Raw genomic sequence first — 19,193 nt, forward strand, 5'->3', positions numbered from 1 at the left:
GCAAGTTGACCCCAGAGGAGTGCTGGGAAGTGCTTAAATCATCCTATGGTTTTCCATAAGGCAACGCTGGAAGCCACTTAGGTGACCTGGCGGCAATTTTGAAGCACTGTCTTAATCCACGCGTAAGTTGTTTCTTAAAATGCAACAATTTAATCACCCTTAAGCATGTCAAGCGCATACTTATTTTAAAGTCATAAAAACACGAAAAGTATTATACAAATTGAATTTGTTTGAAGGAAGATCGTATTCACTGAATACAGAGCATGCCTCCGCAAATCGCGATATGTAACTTTTGCGTAGGCTAAGTTAGTTGACATAGAATGCATTTTAATCTCCATATGTTTAATTTTTGATGTATATGGCATCAAGATATTTACTTGAACTAATTTGTACCCTCCAGAGTAGGTTTCCACTCAATAAAAGGTATTCATTCGAAAATTTTAATCAATCAAGTCATGTACCGACTAAGTCAGATGTGTCATTTTGCATTAAAACGGAATTAACCTAGCAACCCATTTCAAAATTAATTACCATGGTAACCCAATTTTATGTTCTGGATGGAATTTTGTTTGCTTGAATTGTTTCCCTGTTTTACCATGATTAAGTTGTATCTAAGTGGGACCAAGTAACCTAATTTGTGAAACCATCATACAAATTGAGTAACTTGTCGTATACACAGAAAAATCACTTCATCACTTTAAATTTCTGCCCGTGTTTATAGGGTACCAATGTTGAAAGCCCTATCGAAATGTGATATACATGTCCTGATATATGAATATTTTTATGTTGCACTAAACAATGGAATACAAAAGAATTTTAATTCTTCTTTCTGTTATATCTAGATACACCTTTGCTTCATCGCGTCATATTAAACTCATACGCTAAACCAGAATTTATATATCAGTCGCTTGCGATCACTGATTCATAAGATAGAGCATACCTTTCAGCTTGTGATTTTGGTTATTTCAATGATTACCAATACAAATCGCTGGGCGCTGGCGACTGAATTATAGATTCAGCGTTACATGGTTAATGCGTTTGTAGTTCATCCAGGGCCCTGAATACAAACATTAGACACTGAAATATGACTTTGAATATGGTACAGTGAGAGTATCTTAAATTTTGCGTGCTCTCGCAAAATTGTATAGCAATTACGCACGGTATGTTTACGTTACATTTAATTCGTCCTACTTAATTGTATGCTTCGACTAAGTAGGGTTTTCAAAGAAACTGCGTAATATGATGCCCTTGCTAGATAAAAGTAGTAATTCGAACGCTCTGTCTAAACATTGGAGAATGATACAATACCAACAATTATATAAGATAGGTATAATGTTGTTCTCCATCTACATAATCTACGCAGAGGATGATTTAAGGAAGCCCCATCATGCACTGCAAACGTGTTATCACTAGAGCTTCAACTGCCACTTTACTTTTCAAATCCCATTGAATTCTGTGCAAAAGATGTTGTTTAAGAATTGTGCGTGTGTCATTATTACTTGGTCGATTTCAGAACAAAACAAAGGATAATTCACACCTTCTGTAGGTAACATAAAATGTGAAATCGACTAGCATTTTGAATGCGTTTTTATTGTAAATATATCAGTCCAAATTCAAATTTAACCATGCCCGTCAATGCAATGTGCGAGCAGTGGTATCATGTTCACTCACACAGATGTGCTAACCGCAAGTCAACACAGTGGCGTGGTGGGAAGTGCCCTGAATCTACGACAACGGAAGGAAAAACAAAGCTCGGGCATAATTAGAGAAAAAACTATCATTATTTTTGTTTTTGCTACCCTCTACCGTGTGATAGATACAATATTTTGAGTAGTGGATGCCGGCGAAATTCTCTTTCTTAGTCAGTTAAACATTATTTTAATAACTAAAACTGAAATTATAGTTTTATTTAGAAAGTAAATAAGTTACAGTCATGAAAACTGCACTAATTGTAAAATGAACGAAATTTCAGCTGCACTTATTGCGCGGCTTATTATGCACTACGCTTGCAATGCGATACACACTCGCAATTGGTGCGCACCTCGACAAGCATTTCCACGTCAACGCGTACACTGCAGTCTACAATGTGCTGCAGGAGCCAAAAAACAGCGCTTACAAGCTATAATAACCACAGCGGCCACTGCCTAACATGTGAAGTTAATGGAGAGAGTGACAAATTCATATAACCGCGGTTGTGAGCGGTAATGTCATAATTATGGTAATACTATGTTATTCTTTCGCCTGGAGTACAGCATCACATATTTAGCAATGTTGACCACACTGCGATTAAACAGAATCAGTCATGTTGCCAATTTTTGACGGAAGATATGATACAAGGACCATCTTTATGAAGCCTGTGGATTGAGGTCATCCCTGTATACAAGTTTGGACAACGCTACATGTTGAAAGACTCTGTTGCAAGCTATTGTGCAAGACCAAACAATGGAGTGAAATGGATGCCGATTTTTTTTTTATGTTGTTATTACCAACATTAAGTACAATCATTTCAAGAAGCCTCGCTTTTTTAATCATACCCATGAAAACGCATAAAAGTACAATGTGATATTTTTCATATTTTCATAATTTGTTCCGTCAATAAAATGTTCAAGGCTTTAGTTATTTGCTCATTGGAATGTACAGACTGCAACCTCCATTATCTACGAGTATCTAATGTATAATTGTAAATGTCATGCACTTTAATATTATATTAATTTCCGGTGCACAGTACATTTTTCTTTCTAATGAGTGCATAGTATTATTATTGCTACAAACAATTAGTAAAATATGCTTCTTTCAACAAACAATTAAAGTTCATTGAAAGTGGGTTGCAATACATCTACAAGTAAGATGGGTCAGGAAAAAAACATGATAAATATTATAAACCAGATCCATATCAACCAAAAAGCGCCATCAACGGCCATAAAGTAATGAACGGTGTGATGAGCAGATAAACCAATTCTACAGAACCATTCACTTGATGTTACAGTTATAGAGTAAACGCTGTCTATTTCTTATAAGATATGTTTAAGACTATAAATTAAGTATGTAGACTAGCATATTTGAAGGAAAAGAAGAAGAAAAAAGATGATAAAACTTCATTGATCCACGATAAACATTATTATAGACAATGGATTTTAAGAATAAGAGGTTTATAAAAAAATAAGGCGGGCAGGGATAATGTACTCCTAATGTGATAATACTGAGTAAAAGGAACAGCATACTGTAACTTCATGCACCTGGTTTCCCTTGCGACTACCAGAAATCGTAGTATTCATTGGATAAGACAATAGGTACGACACAGAATATGTACCTAAGTAGCATATCCGATACCGCATTTTGCTCGGGAGACATGTGTATTTGAGAAGTACTAATGCAGTATCTAAAAGTATCTAAGTCACAAGACACTATGTATTTGTTAAGGCATCAGAATTACTTTGGTCCTATAACGCTATCGACGGGACGATAGGAACCGATGGCTTTTTCTATCGTACCCTAAACATGTGTATAGTACTAACGTCTTTTGTTTTAAATCAAATACGATAGCACTAATGCACAATTGTGCTACTCGATACAATTGATTATATCGACAGGGTACGATAAAAAGAGTCATCGGTACATACCGAGCTACCGATAACTCTATCGGACTGAACTAATCGTGGTACCTCAATATGTACATGTGGTCTGGTCCTAAACAATGACGAAGTATCTACTGGTAGTATACAAGATAGATACTGTCTTAAGAGAGCCGCAGATGTAAGGAATAGAAGCATGACAAGTAGGCAATATGCTGTATTATAAATTGATATTCAAAGGAGATTGATATTCAAAGGAGATTTGTATCTGAGAAAATGGGTAAAAGGGAAGGGATTATGCTATGATGTCTACCCTTTGCTAATTACAAGAGGTCTTCAAGTGTACTTTGAAACCTTGCACAAGTTTGATATTTAAATAGTTTGATTAAATATTTTAGTGAAATTCGTGTGTTTGTGCTAACTAACAGATTGCTTTATTATACATTGCATTGATCAATTACTATTAAGACCATTTCTGTTAGTATGTTATTCACGACATCATGCCAAACAAATGAAAAGATTTTATCGATTGACCTAAAGCATAATGAGTTTGACCTTGGTATGGGTAGCATCAAAAGCACATGGTATATGTACCGGGTACATGCACATGGGGTTGCATTGTGGGTAGCATGTACCATGTAGTATTAATGTTAGCCGTACATCAGGTTGACCTCATAAGCTAAAGGTCAATTTGCATGCAGTAATGACGTAATGGCTATGTGATATCATTTGTACACACGACTCTCGCGTGCATGTTTTGCTTATCATATGGTCGTATAAGATGTATTTAGGACTTTTTTAACAAAGAAGGAATTTCTCTTAGACCTTAATATAGCATTTCAAGCATGGGAGCACAATATGGACAAATGATATCACAGTCGGTAGTTGTGCGGATGAGATCAGAAGCCATCCCTAAAACTTCATGCATGCAGGCACGATAAAATCTTTTGTGGAGCAATCCTTACCCTCCTGGTTAATAAAATAACAAAACTATACTCGCATGACAGGTGATGCTGGCGAAAGGAAATTACTCTTAATATATTTTGAAGAGATTAAGGGCCATCAAGCCCTATTGCCGGTGTGTTATGTAGTGGTAGTGGCATAAAATATTATTGTGAACACGAACTATACTTAAGACACATCACGAACGAACGTAGAACAAAGAAAACATAACATAATGCATAAAATAGATATTATGTATGGGCCACTCTACTCACAGCTTTCATCTGAAAGGGAAGGCGTTTATGTTTTAAAAGGGAAAAATACGGAGTTTAATTTAAACTGAGTTCATTTAAGAGTTTTTGTACAAAAATGGTTCATTAGAAAGAGAGTTTGTAATATGTGAGTGCATGAAATAACTTCAACGGATTGTTTATGTTGAAATAAAAATTCAATTAAAATTTTAAAACCCAGTCTTGATGTTCAAGTAATTCCCATTAGCAAGCCGCGCGAGTTCTTGGTGAATAATAATTATTATTGTCAGGGGTAGCCGTAGGTTGTCCGACACTGCACTTGCTCGACACCCTAATCCTGACCCTTTTGTAAAGTCATTAGTAAACCCGTCTTTGTTGCTGATTGTCTCAAGAGGCGATTATCGTGTCGAACACGCGTAATTTCGAACTTAGCAAAGGAATGTGCTATCAGGTGGTCAATTTCAAATATAGGTGCGCATGAATAAATCATAAGCCACTTAAGAGCACTGGCCACAGGGGGGTTGAGTTTAATTTTCCAACTTGGCGTTATACCAGATGAATGAAATTAATGCTATCCCAGGATGCATTGCGCGATGTCGTCAGCATTAAGCTAGACCCTGACGCATGACCTGAATTGCTGTACGCGCTCCAGAATAAGTCATACCGGTAAATGATATCAAAGGCACAGCGATGATCACACAACGCGTATGATGATGTATTCCTAATTCTGGTGCATATAGCGATTAAAAAATGCAAAATTAATTTGTTTCAATGCTCAGAACACTATGAACATTGTATTATGAGATGGTACACGCTGACAATTTTCCTAAAATAGTACGGTTGGATATATTAATTTTGACATTGAAATTGCTTATTACATTAAAAGGATAATTTTTCGGGAAAAAAATGTGCGAACATTCGAGTTCAAAAATGTATGGAATATATTTTTGTCAATCCTGTGATCAATTTGTGGCCCATTGAGAAATTTTGGACAGATCAAGATAAAATTGGCTTTCTGGACAGAGGACATGTTTGGCCATTTATGGACAACACAATAGTGTCATATAATTACAGACATAATTTAAAAGACTAGTTTGCGTGTGACGTTGATTGGATAATTCGCCGTAGAAGTGATGATGTAACAGGATTAACTAACATAGCAATATGTTAAAACAATTTTAGAATATATCGCACTGCACTGATATGTTCACGCGGTACCTCTGCATTGAACCATAGATGTCAAAGAAAAGACCTGGATCGTAATTCTATAGAATATTTATATCGTACTGATCACTCGCACCTGTAAGTGTCTTTAAAAATAGCGGTATTGTATTCAATCTTTTGATTGCAGTCATACACCGGTGATGAGTGCAACCAGCATGTAGTGCAGGGCAATATATTCGAAAATTGTTTAACTCTATTGCTATGGTAGTTAATCATGTTACATCATCAATTCTACGGCGAATGGCGCGTAAAAGGAAGGTCGATTCATCTGGTGCCGATCGGAGAAAAGGAATCGCAGAAAATGTCGAAAAATTACGCACTTTTACAAGGCAAAAAGTATTTTGATGGCGCAAAAAAATAACCACAAGGCTGCCTGAGTTTGATTGACAGATGACGTCAGACGCAAACTAGTCGTTTTAAATTTGTCTTTGATTATATATAACTGTTCTAAATGTAACCTAAAATATGCATTGCATTGTGGGATATATTGGCCCATTCTTTTATACTCTGCAGCGAAACCTTTCCACTGTATTTTTGACACTACTAAAAGAATGTCGCAATATACATCGAACCTTAGCTCGCAGCCAAGCGACAAAGTGGAATATATTGAACAAGAATAAGAGCCAAAATGGTATCGTTTACAACGGCAAAGTTAATTGAACTCCATTGAAGAACCACAGTCCAAAATTTGACCTTAACGCTTGGAGGATCCCTTTTGGTACCAAACATAGTCGAGGTCATATAAATGAATGTACAAACATATGGGGTTAAAGAACTTTGTCAGGACAGATGAGTTTGTGTGGGATCTAAGTGATATTTGTCAATGACATGGCAACGATTATTTAAATATATCCGTGTAAAATCTGTAGACATAGGTGAAATGGGTGGAGTCGTGTGGCTTTCAAACAATACTATTTCTGTTTAAAAATGATAACATTACCATTGGTAACGAGCATTTTCTCGTAAAATGACACTTATTTAAATCGCAGAATTGACATGAATTATGGTTTGTCCAAATGTATCTGTCATAAAGTTCTTGACGAGTGTATTTTGTAGTCAATATGTCTGAGACAAAATAACATTTAATTCAAATTTGACAAAGCAATACTTTCAAATGCCATTTTGATTAAAATTTGGCACTTGACATTTATAACAGTTAAATCTGATGAACATTTATAATTGAAATTATTTATTTTATTACCACTTTGTTGTCTTTGTGTCAATTTTAAGCAGAGAAAAACATCTCATGTGAAATAATTGCATTTAAAAAAAACCATGGGATCATTTATAAATATATATAAACGGCTCTTTTTAGGGCCACCAGTGTTTCTTAACTTGAAAACGTGATAAATAAGAACGAGCTAAAAATACTTACATGTGCCATTTGAGATATTTGTGTTTGCTTGTTTTGTTCCGATTTGTTTATGTTTATATGTTGGGCAACCTGGACCAGCACAGAACGACTTCTTGTAACCGTTCGTGCTAACCGGGCGAATTTTCCCAAACCTGCAGAAAAAAAGGAGAAAGACACAACAAAATTAATGCACATTTAAAATGCTAATGTAGCGATATGAATTTGATAACACACCAAGGAGAAAATAACATTATATTTTCCAGGGTGATTTTACATGTATGTTTGACATTAGAAGGTAAATCTGTTTCCTTTGATATTCATTTGGTTATTTCAACAGCTCTTTTCAGAGCCACATATATTTAAGATTTCGCCGTCAGTTCCAACCAGTGTAACGCATGGCAGCTCGTACACAAAAATAGTTCATATTAGATTCCCAGTCCAACGCTCTATCCACTGGGCCATAGCTCAGCTTACGCAATTGACTGTTCTCAAAGCGGATGATATTACTGTAATTGGATGCAATTACATATGATTACAATTGCGTCCGCATTATGGCTCTTAGAGTGACACGCATGTCGCACAGTGTCTTCGACCCTATATCTTCATGGCAGGAATCGCCATGGTAGGTTAAATCCACAGCCACGATTAGCCATTTGGTTCAAACCTTTAAAGCTCTTTTAAACTAATAATTAGTCGAGGGACATAACTAAGGCTACTCACAATAGCCGGGTAATCGATCTTGGTTGTGCGTGATTAAGCTTGTATACCCCATTGAGGTCAATGGTCATCGACTTTATACTGCCTACAGTGAGTGCAGCTGTACTACACGCTGCACGCTGTAGTCCATAACAGGACCAACGCAATATAAAATGGTCAAATTTTGAGTTCAAAGCGCACGGCCAATTTTCAAAGCGCATTCTAGCGACTATCATATCTGTTCAACACGTATTTCCAAGTTTATGAGACCAAATCTGGTTTCTTGAGAAAAAAATCATGACGGGAGATATTCATCATTTTCTAACCCGGTATCAGAAGATTTTCGTCTGATATCAAAATCGTGCATAGCAATTCACGTGTATCGATCCCGTGTATTCATTTTAGTGTCCCTTCTGCACCAAATAATTATTAGCCAGGCGGTGTCGGTGTGTGTCGGCGCTGAAATTTTGAACGAACTGATGGAGGAAAACCTCGTTTTTTGCAAAACTAGCTTCAATTTGGAGTGAAAATCAAATGGAATAGCAATTGGCAGAATGTTGAGAAATAATGTAGGTATTCAGATGTCTAAATTAACGTCTCGTAATCAAGATATCGATAATTTCACAAACCAGCTTTTTCTCAAGCAAATTCTCCAAATTTCCCCCCCAAAACGGGCTTTTAAAATTTAATCGGTACTGTATTTGGTTCTTCCCCATGGCAACATTATTTCTTTGATCGATTTGTAATACAATACGAAAAAGAAGAAAACAATCGCTCGGTGAGGATTTATACGGAGCGCACATTTGAAAAAAACCTCATGGAACGTGTTTTTGATCTTGTGTACATGGTGGGTAAAAATGCTTTAAACGAAGGATTTTCAAATTTATTCTAATAATTTGTATATAACACACACAAAAATGTTAAGCTACATCCAATGCACCAACATTTCACTCGCTGCGATATTTGATTACTGAGAAAACTCTGTTTTAGAGAACAACTTTATACGTCTTTTATACGTTTTTTATACGTCTCTTTGTGTAACCTTAACAGTGCTACACATGTTATCACAGACGGCAGCTATCTCACTACCCCAGTCTTTAAACCTTAACAGTGCTACATATGTTATCACAGACGGAAGCTATCCCACTACCCCCAGTCTTTAAACCTTAACAGTGCTACACATGTTATCACAGACGGCAGCTATCCCACTACCCCCAGTCTTTAAACCTTAACAGTGCTACACATGTCATCACAGACGGCAGCTATCCCACTACCCCCAGTCTTTAAACCTTAACAGTGCTACATATGTTATCACAGACGTCAGCTATCCCACTACCCCCAGTCTTTAAACCTTAACAGTGCTACATAGGCCTATGTTATCACAGACGTCAGCTATCCCACTACCCCCAGTCTTTAAACCTTAACAGTGCTACACATGTTAAATGACAGCCGGCAGCTATCCCACTACCCCCAGTCTTTAAACCTTAACAGTGCTACACATGTTATCACAGACGTCAGCTATCCCACTACCCCCAGTCTTTAAATCTTAACAGTGCTACACAAGTTATCACAGACGGCAGCTAGCTCCAGTCTTTAAACCTTAACATTTAAAAATGACAGCCGGCAGCCATCCCACTACCCGCAGACTTTGTACCTCAACAGTGCTACACATGTTATGACACACAGCAGCTAGTCCACTACCCTCAGACTTTACACCTCAACAGTGCTACACATGTTAAATGACAGTAGCTATTGTAAAATATGATTTTCATGTACTCACATGACGTTTTGTTTTTTAATAAAAACGTCACTGAAAAACCATTTTCACAACAATATGTTCCCTATCTGCTGCTTTGATTTAAACGTGATATCACCCCAAGCAAATTCCCATTACTTCTGATCAAAGTTATTGTCCGTTGACAGCGATAACTAAATCCGTGATGTTTCTAGGATATAGCTTTCATTTTCAATGACACGTTGTTTGTTTTATAAGAGTGGTGACACATAATCTGCGATGAAATCGCTAGATGCGTTGTACCATTAATTTAACATGGTCATTTATCAACCCCGAACCGACAATTATAACATATAGATGCAAGGTGTTTGGAGACATTTACTAAAGCGGTGTTTACAGTACAAAGTATTGAAACTGGCATTTAAATACACATTTACCAAAGTAAGGATGTTTACTGGAACTCAGTCTGGCATTTAATTTTCATTGTTTTCTTTCCATTCTTCATATTCATTTTTTTAAGGTTTTATATCATTTAAATTCCACATCCTTCCCGTTTGTACTATATTAGTTCAATTTTGTTAACAATGGGCAATTCCATTTAAAATCTACACTACCCCTGTGGAAGATTTAACTAAAGTCTTTCACAGAGGGAGTAAGAGTTTTGAATAGAATAGACAATTGGGTAGCTTCCATTTGAAATACTCACTCCAGTTGTGGAAGATATAAATATTTAGGTTAAGTCATAATACAGGGGGAGTATGACTTTCAAAATGATTAACCCTGACCAATTACATTTGAAATACATACTCCCCCTATGGAACATATTTCCAAAATCTTCCACAGGGGGAATGTGGATTTCATCTGGAATAGCCCAATGTAGGCTTTTCACAATCTAGTGTTATGTTCCACACTCAATGGAGAACGATTACGTTATTTCGAAATAACACTCATTGTATACAATTTTGTCAGCAATGTACGCTTTCCACTACACGGGTTTACACACATAGCGGACGAAGTTGTTGTATATGATTAACCAAACATCTTTTACAAGATTGTATGTAAGTAAAAGTAAGACACTGGGATAACACTATGGTATATACTCAGGAAAATAATTTCAGTTCACGTTTTCAGATCAACAATGGGTGACATTTGGGATTATGGTAGGCGATGCGCCATGAAAGTGTGACACCGCAATGAAATATCATTCACATCTTAGCAAACGGTGTCTTTTGTAAACGAACTACCTCCCAATGCTGCTGAAGTGTGACCGTAACGCTCTGAAAAACTCATAGCAGAACTTACAGTGCACGTTTTCAGGTTATCAAAAGAAGGTTCTAGGTACCCGGTAGGCGGAGAATTACATGTGCACTGAAAGTGTGAAACCGCCATGTAATATGAAATCTGATTCAGTTCACGTCTTTAATGGGTAACAACGGAGTTCCCGCGGTGGTAAAGCACGTTATGACATAATGTAACTTCGTCATAATATAATCATGGTACCACTTTCTCGTAATAGTGACTGTAAACATGGCAAGGTGTTTTAGAAGGCGGATTTCCACAATATGTTCTAACATGGTGACAGCATTCACGTCTTTTCGGGTAACTTATAATAGGTATCACCGATGCATGAAGCGGAATTAACATTTAATGTGAAAGTGTACACGCATATCACTTCAGCTATGGGGTACCTTATTCATTAAGGGAGGAAACTGGCTGTGGATGATATTGTCTGCGGCATGCTGTAAGGTATAAAGCACTTTCCACTTAAGCTAAATTTAAAACTTCATCGTTGACTGACGAGCGATTGATTTTTGACCAATATGATAGCACGCTTTTACCAATGCTACAAAAAACGCTCTACCCCATTGGTTAAAAACTAATCGCTCCCTGCTCAGCGACGAAGTGTAATTCAGCTATATTCGTGATTTCAATTAACAAAAACGATCTTTATGACGTATGTTTAAGCACCTTGGGTCTATAGTTATAATGATGGGACAGTCCCTTCATAATTCCACTTAACGCGAGAAAGTGCAGTCAACATAATTTATCACTTTTTTACTATATTGTAAAATGTTCGTGTATGTATTTGAAATCTCCATGAAAAATGCATTCACACGAGTACAAACACGCGTTCAGACGAGTACAATAATGCCGAGGATTCATTGAAAAGTCAGTGGTTTGATTTTAGCTCTGCAGAATTGCGCAAACGCTGTCAGTATGGTGCATATTGCTAAGAATTCACAGACACAAATAAAGCTGGTTGATTGATCGGAAATCTAAATAGAAATGTAACCTTTTAAAACATATTAGACGTTTTTGTCGTCATTGATTTCGATGCAGCTATTTCATTCTGTTTTTATGAGCTATCGTAATGGTTAATATTTCCCAAATCGATGTTATCAACTGTGGTTGAAATAACTACACTGGGATATTGTTCACGTTTTAAGTTAACCCTGAAGTTAATGTTATTATTTGCTTTTTATATTGATTTTAGGTAAGCATTTGAAATAATGCAGTCACAGAAATTCCAATTAGCGTTAGACGTTAGTGTTAGGGCTAAGATCAGGGCTATTCCAGAAACAGAACAATAATTAATTGGGATTAAAACAAAATGATCCTGCTTTGTAAAATAAGTGAAATATTGTAATCTCTGTCAAGACATGACTTACGCAAGTTCATAGATTTGCATATTAAGAATGAAGATCCAATGCACGTTTTGAAATGAAATTGATCTTTTCCGTCATTTAATTACGGTTATTTGATAGCATGTAAAACTACGTCATTTTCAAGAAAATGTGAACACTGATGGCGCTATTTATCTTAAATCGTGTTTTCACCTTTATAAGGGGTAGACACTGGCATAATGGCATTAAAACATCAGAAAAGAGTAACAAATAAATTTTCACATGTTAGGAATAACTTAAATTATTTGGCTAAATTAAATTTAAAATATATGGAAATAGCGCCCTCCATTTTCACACAAATATACAGTTTGTAGATTAAAAAAATACCACATAAAAACTGCAAATGCTGACATCAAACAACCGTGTAAATGATGATTGACCAATCACGAATCAGGCTTAAATACCCTACTCTTTTGATCAAACCAAACTACTTTCAACACGTTTTAAGTTTTTAACAAAGATTACAGACAAAGGTATCAGTAATGACGTCAGTCAAGAGCTTAGGCAGGATAATATGAAACCACGTGACCAAAACCAATCCTAATACTATAATTTGAAACGACCGATTGTCATATAAGACCGACTGTCATGTGAGAGTACATACGAATTTGCATCTACTAGAAATCATCTCGTTTACGAATCGCACTAACACATGTTGTGACCATAAAACTTGCTATACAAAATTATGTTTATAACCATCAGTTAAAAATCGTAAGAATAAAGTAAAAAGACACTTCATTTGAGTGATAACAAGTACTGAAAAATAAAAATACGAACAAAACAAATCCATTAAAAAGGAACGAATTACCAAGTGTTTTACAAACAACCTTGAAATCGTAAAGGAAAAAAGGTGTGACAAAAGAGGTGAAGTTAAAAATAAATTCATCTAAAAGCATGCATCAAGTCATTTATGTCTATGTTAAAATACAACAAAAAGAATGTTGTGTACAAACGTGCGCTATAGTTTTCCTAGGAGTCAAAGAATAAAGCATTCACAGTCGGTTTCTGAGCAATTTTGTCCAATGAGGCAGACAGCTGTTTGTTGTTAGAAAACTTATCGGTCAAACTAGTCGCTCGTCGTTCTGCGACTGAGTGTGAATTGGGCCTTTATTTAATCAGTGGAGTAACTCGAATTGAATTCTAACCTATTTCCTTTTGTATTCAAATTGAATGCAACACATGAAGCGATCAAACCTGATTTAGGGTGTTTTATTGAGCATTTTTTGCACTTTTGTGAATTGGCAATTTCAATTACGACTTTAAGACGTTTAATTAAGGTGTCTACTCAGTTGGCCTTGAACATGAAGAGACAGGGATAATTAAAAGTAAAAATAAGTAGCAAAATTCATGATTGAAATGTCATAGAAGTAGAAGGTTATTTTCTCGTGGAAATATTATAAAGTTTTAACTAAACGAAACATTTTATTTGATTAAAATTAGGGGGATGGAAGAAGATGTACAATAGATTAGGAGATCCTAGCTTAAAACGTGGGTGCGAGATATTTTGGATATGAATATCAATTTTTTTTTTTAATGAAAAAAAATCAAACTGAGGTCTCGTGTGGTAAACTTTCTAGGGCTAGCAACCCCTGTCATTTATTGTTTTAATGGTTCTTCAAATGTGGATACCCGGATTGTGGAATGCATACATTGCGGAAAACAATTATATGAAGAATAGGTTCTCGAGTGGGCTGACTTTCAAGATGGTTGATTGAAAATTAAAAAAAGAGAAAGACGAAGAGAACGAAAAACTTTGCAGCTGTTAATGCACATTGCTTAAAGTGGAGCACTTAGATGTAAAATATAATTATCAGTATAAACCTCTCTCCCTTAATCCCATAATGCAACTTTTCCCAAGGGGGTTGCTCACTATCAACTGCACATACAGAAAATCACGCCTTTCGAGCGCGGACATGAAAATATTGTGGGCGGAAGTACAGTGCATGATGGGATTTGGGTAAATAGTCTATTGTCCAGTCGTACAAAGACGAGGTAGGAGCATGCTTTGGGCATAATCAAATTATTAATAACATAAATGGCTTTTCCATCCGTCATGTACTTTTGAAGGTAACTGAACTTAGTACAATATCACGTAGAAACAAAGCTTTGACTGGTAATAGTTGATTTCAAAAAGAACTGTGGTGGGTTTAATCAATTGCTTCAATAAATTTCAAAGTAAAGTACTAAATGCAGACTACTCCTGTGATTTTTGTAAGTAATCACGTTCATCTCACATTTTCATGGCTCTTTTTGTGCTTTTTTGGCCCATCGGTGGTGACTTAATGCCTGTTTGTTTCATGTATCTATTGTTTGTATTGTCAATTATGCCTGTAAATATTTGTCCGTGTATATTATCTTAATTTCTGTTTATATTCCTTGTAAAGCGCCTTGAGGTTCTTCCCGGCAAAAGAGTTAAAGTTAGATACACTCTAAATTTCAAGAATTAAAATAAATCCTAAAGGATTTGTGATTAGGGACCAATCAAGTATTAGATTTAAAATTAAATCTTTAAAAATTAAAATTAAAATCTATAATATTAATTTTAAATCTAAAATTGATTGGTCCCTAATTACAATCCTTAAGGATTTATTTTTAAATCCTTGTAATTTAGAGTGTACATGAGTTATTTTTTGAATGAATGAATGAATGAATGAATGAATGAATGAATGAATGAATTTAAACACAATAGTAATAATAATAAATAAAGATTAAACAAATTGGTTCACCTCATGTTCGGTAGTGCATTAGGTCAATGCTTTTTCGTGGATTCACCGCAAGCAAGCGTACCGACAAAACACCTTTTTACGTGTGAGTGTACGCGTGCGATTTGATATTGTGACCAGCGAAACACTGACCTACATTACTACAGAACTTGAGGTGTACTAAAAATTACTTATAGTAGCGATATTTTTAAAAAAAGGAACATTTGGGCAAGATGAAATCTTGATGAATTCGTTACACTAAAGGTAGTGGAGTAGCGTGGGTCGTCATATTGGGGTGGGCCACCGACCATGATTGGGGACACCGGGTCTGATGGGGGAGGACAAGCCGTCCCCCTAGCACCTATGACGCTACGCCACTGACTAAAAAGTAAGCCTCGATGACAAGTAACGTCCATATGCTCCTCCTTTCCCTGTCTGATTGATAATTCATTAGGAGTAAAGCGACAATAGGCTGAAACTAGACAACCTGACCCATTAATGCATGCATTTGACTTTTTAAACCTTACTCGTAAATTCTTCCTAAAATTAAAATACCCTTCTCAAGAACCACTGAGCTAAACATGACTATGATTGTAGTCGATTAAATTCATTTTTTTCCAGGAAATTCAAATTTTGTACTAAATATTGAAAATGTCAAAATTGTGCTCGACTTATAAATGGGTATAATTCTCATTACGTTCGTAACCACAGCGTGGAATGGGTTAAGATAAACGCAGAGTCATGGTCAACTAAGCGATGTTCAATTACTGGTAAGAGACACGGATACATTACGTGATGGATGTCATTATTGTGGACGCATCAAACAACTAATTAAAATCATGCAAGGAAATATTACATTTGACAATCTCCCATTGTTGTTCACATTTCATTCAAAAAACGATCTGTTCAAACTACTATGTTTGGTAATGTTGCCATGGCAACCAGACTGCATGTTTGAAAAAGCAGAAATGAGCACGTTTTTATTGACAATGGCGCAAGCTGCAATGCTTGAGGACTTTCTCGCAATTTCTAGTGTTCGTATTTATACTGAGTGTATATTATTACATCTGCGGTAATAAGCACCATGACATCCTAAGTTTGGGACTGATTTATTGTTCTACAAGTCGACGTAGACATCTGATATTTTGTTTTGAGAGACCCAGTAAATGTTAAGTTAATCATTACATTCAGAAAAAGCGTCAGCATTCTAGCTATCTATACATACATTTCATGCAGGATATCCGCGTGCTTGGCCGGCGTCAAACAAGTTCTGATCTTCAGCATTATAACTATTTTATTAGTTTTAAAGTAACACTAGTTTATTGTAAAATGAAGCAAGCAAATAGTCCTATATTTTTTTCCTTTTGACGTAGGTATGTCCTTATATTAACGTTTGGTCACTTTGGTCTCGCCTGCCTGTTGCCAATGGTAATGAAATTAAATACATTGTACCTTTGCGTGTTATGTATTACAGCACAATAGTTGTTTAGCTTCATGATCTTGGCAAATGTCATATATGATTTGTTTAGTTTGATTCAATGATTCCTCCACTCAGAAACACGCTCGAGCCCTGATAGATAGTTTAATAATACTACGCTTTCTATAGCGTAATCTAAGCGTATAATATTTAGCGTAAAGAAGGAATGCAATATTCTTCTTGAATCACAATATTCTGTTTGGAAAGCTTATTACATCTAAACATCTATTTATTGAATATAAGAACAGAATTGTAGAAATGATATCGGGATAAAAAGTAGAGAAGCTCAATATTTAAGATGAACACTTTTGTTTTCAGTTGGTTTTGGTAAAGAGAGAGAACACATAATTTGAAGATGTATGTAAATATGTCAAGTGGGCAACGCGTTTTGAAGCTTCACTAGTACTAAAAATTCTTCACATTTTCTATAATTCGCCGTCGACATGGTCGAAGTAGTGTTGTAACCGGATTAATTACCATAGCCATAGGTGAAAACAATCTTTGAATGGATTGTTCTGCACTATTAAGTAGGCTGCATCCATCGCATGTCATATGTGTGTATGTGTGCAATTATAGATTGAATACAATACCGCTCTTTTCAAAGATACTAATCGTACAAGTACGACCCGGGGGCACTTACATTACGTGATGGACACCATGCTCATGTATGGACTCTCGAAACGGACCCTAAACGAGTATCACTCAACGCGTGCAAAACATACCCTAAACAAGTATTTTACCATTTTTTTAACACTAAGCATGCTAAGAAAGTACAAATTCATGTTCAGGTTCTTGTTTAATATAAGTAGTTTGATGTTTCTTAATGTTTTACCCTACGATTTGTTCTATTTCACCCTTTTTTATTTTGGCATTAAACTTTGGTACCCTAAGCAAGTATTTTGCTTGGAAAAGTATACCCTTTTTCCTGATTTTTGGCGTTTTTGACACCCTAAACAGGTACAGCGCTGTACTTGCCCAATGCTGAAAAACAAGCCTTTTTACTTGTTTTTTTAAACGAGCATGGTGTCCACCTTGAAATACAAGTGCCTCCCCCCGGGAAGTGCGAGTGAAATGTACATGGACTCTGCATAATGTGAACTTTCCACAGAATTACGATCCAGGTCTTTTGGCCTATTCTTTGATAATCAATAGTGCGATGCAGCGTACGTTTATTGCAGGGCAAAACAGCCAAATTTTGTTTTCATCTATTGCTATGGTAATTAATCCTGTCTACGGCGAAATGACAAGAGCTTCAATGATGTGTTTTCCCTTTTTTGCAACATAACCGAAGTTACGGATGTTTTTCACATAAACTTGCAAGGCATGAGAATTCTGCACAATTTACATTGAAATTAGTAGTGGCACACTTAGACATCTTTCTATAGGCTCAAAATAAAAACAAATAAAACATTGATAAATTGTTTGGCAAATGTCATGAATTCCCCTTCTTTCTATTTTTTTTATGAAATACGCGCTCTAAGATGAATAAATGATCGATGTTATGATCACAAGAAAGCTTTTAAATATTAAATTCTTACCACCGTCACAGCGGACATATAGAAATACAATTTTGTTTTTTAAGATAAAAGAGAAAAGGTCAACTTTGAAATGTTATTTCATTAAGGGGGTACTACACCCCTGGCCAATTTTGTGTCTATTTTTGCATTTTTCTCCAAAATTATAGCGCATTGGTGACAAGTAAGGACTACAACTACTGCACTGAAAATTCAGCAACTCAAGGCAAGTAGTTATTGATTTATTGGTCAAATATTGGTTTTCCCTCATTTTTGACTGTAACTCCACAACTGTTGTCTGTGCTGAAATAAAATTTCCAGTGCAGTAGTCGTTGTCTTTGCCCCTATAACATACATACCTTACTTGTCACCAATGCTCTATAATGTTTGAGAAAAATGCAAAAATAGGCAAAAAATTGGGCAGGGGTGTAGTACCCCCTTAACACTGCTAGTATTTGCTTTTGATTTTTTGATGAGACCATTCTCACAAACCAACCATCAAACAAGCATCTCGAAGATTGCAAAAACAAGGGAAGAAGCAAGCAGAACAATTTAATTCTACAAAAGACAGTCTTTTCCACAATTAACAGAAAAGTCATTTAAGTTTTTTTAAGAAACTGATCGTAAAAAATCATGAAATATTGAAAGTTTTTACTGCCTTGGACCCATTATTTAAATGTAAAGGTAAAGAATAATCTAATTCCACAAAAGACAAAAGTCAGTAAAGGTGTTCTAACCCTAACCGCCTAAGGGCTTTTTGGCGACGGGAAGGGAAAGAAGGAAAGAATAAAGAGAGAAAAGAAGGAAAGAAGTTGTTTGCTCTGGGTGGGATTCGAACCTGAGACCCCTCGCATGCCATGCACTCGGTCGGCGACACTTTGCCACGGGTCTTGGGCTTCGCTGCCAGCGAAACCGTGCCTATATATCACTTAGGGCGATTGCGTCATCACACCACGTGGGATGCATGCACGAACAGCGCATATATCAAGTAGTATTTTGTAGTATTCAGGAGGGTTAGGGTTAAGAAACGGATCGTAAAAAA

The 19,193-nt window shown here is 36.0% G+C and overlaps 1 protein-coding gene across 1 annotated transcript in view; it reads right to left on the reverse strand.

Moving 5' to 3' along the window:
* LOC140141339 (voltage-gated delayed rectifier potassium channel KCNH1-like) overlaps positions 1–19,193 on the reverse strand; it is a 267,524-nt gene that overhangs the window by 42,623 nt on the left and 205,708 nt on the right. Inside the window, 1 exon segment of the mRNA XM_072163175.1 lies at positions 7,365–7,495. Coding sequence (XP_072019276.1) covers positions 7,365–7,495 — 131 coding nt within the window.

This window comes from Amphiura filiformis, chromosome 19 (genome assembly GCF_039555335.1).
Source record: "Amphiura filiformis chromosome 19, Afil_fr2py, whole genome shotgun sequence".
NCBI classification, from domain to species: domain Eukaryota; kingdom Metazoa; phylum Echinodermata; class Ophiuroidea; order Amphilepidida; family Amphiuridae; genus Amphiura; species Amphiura filiformis.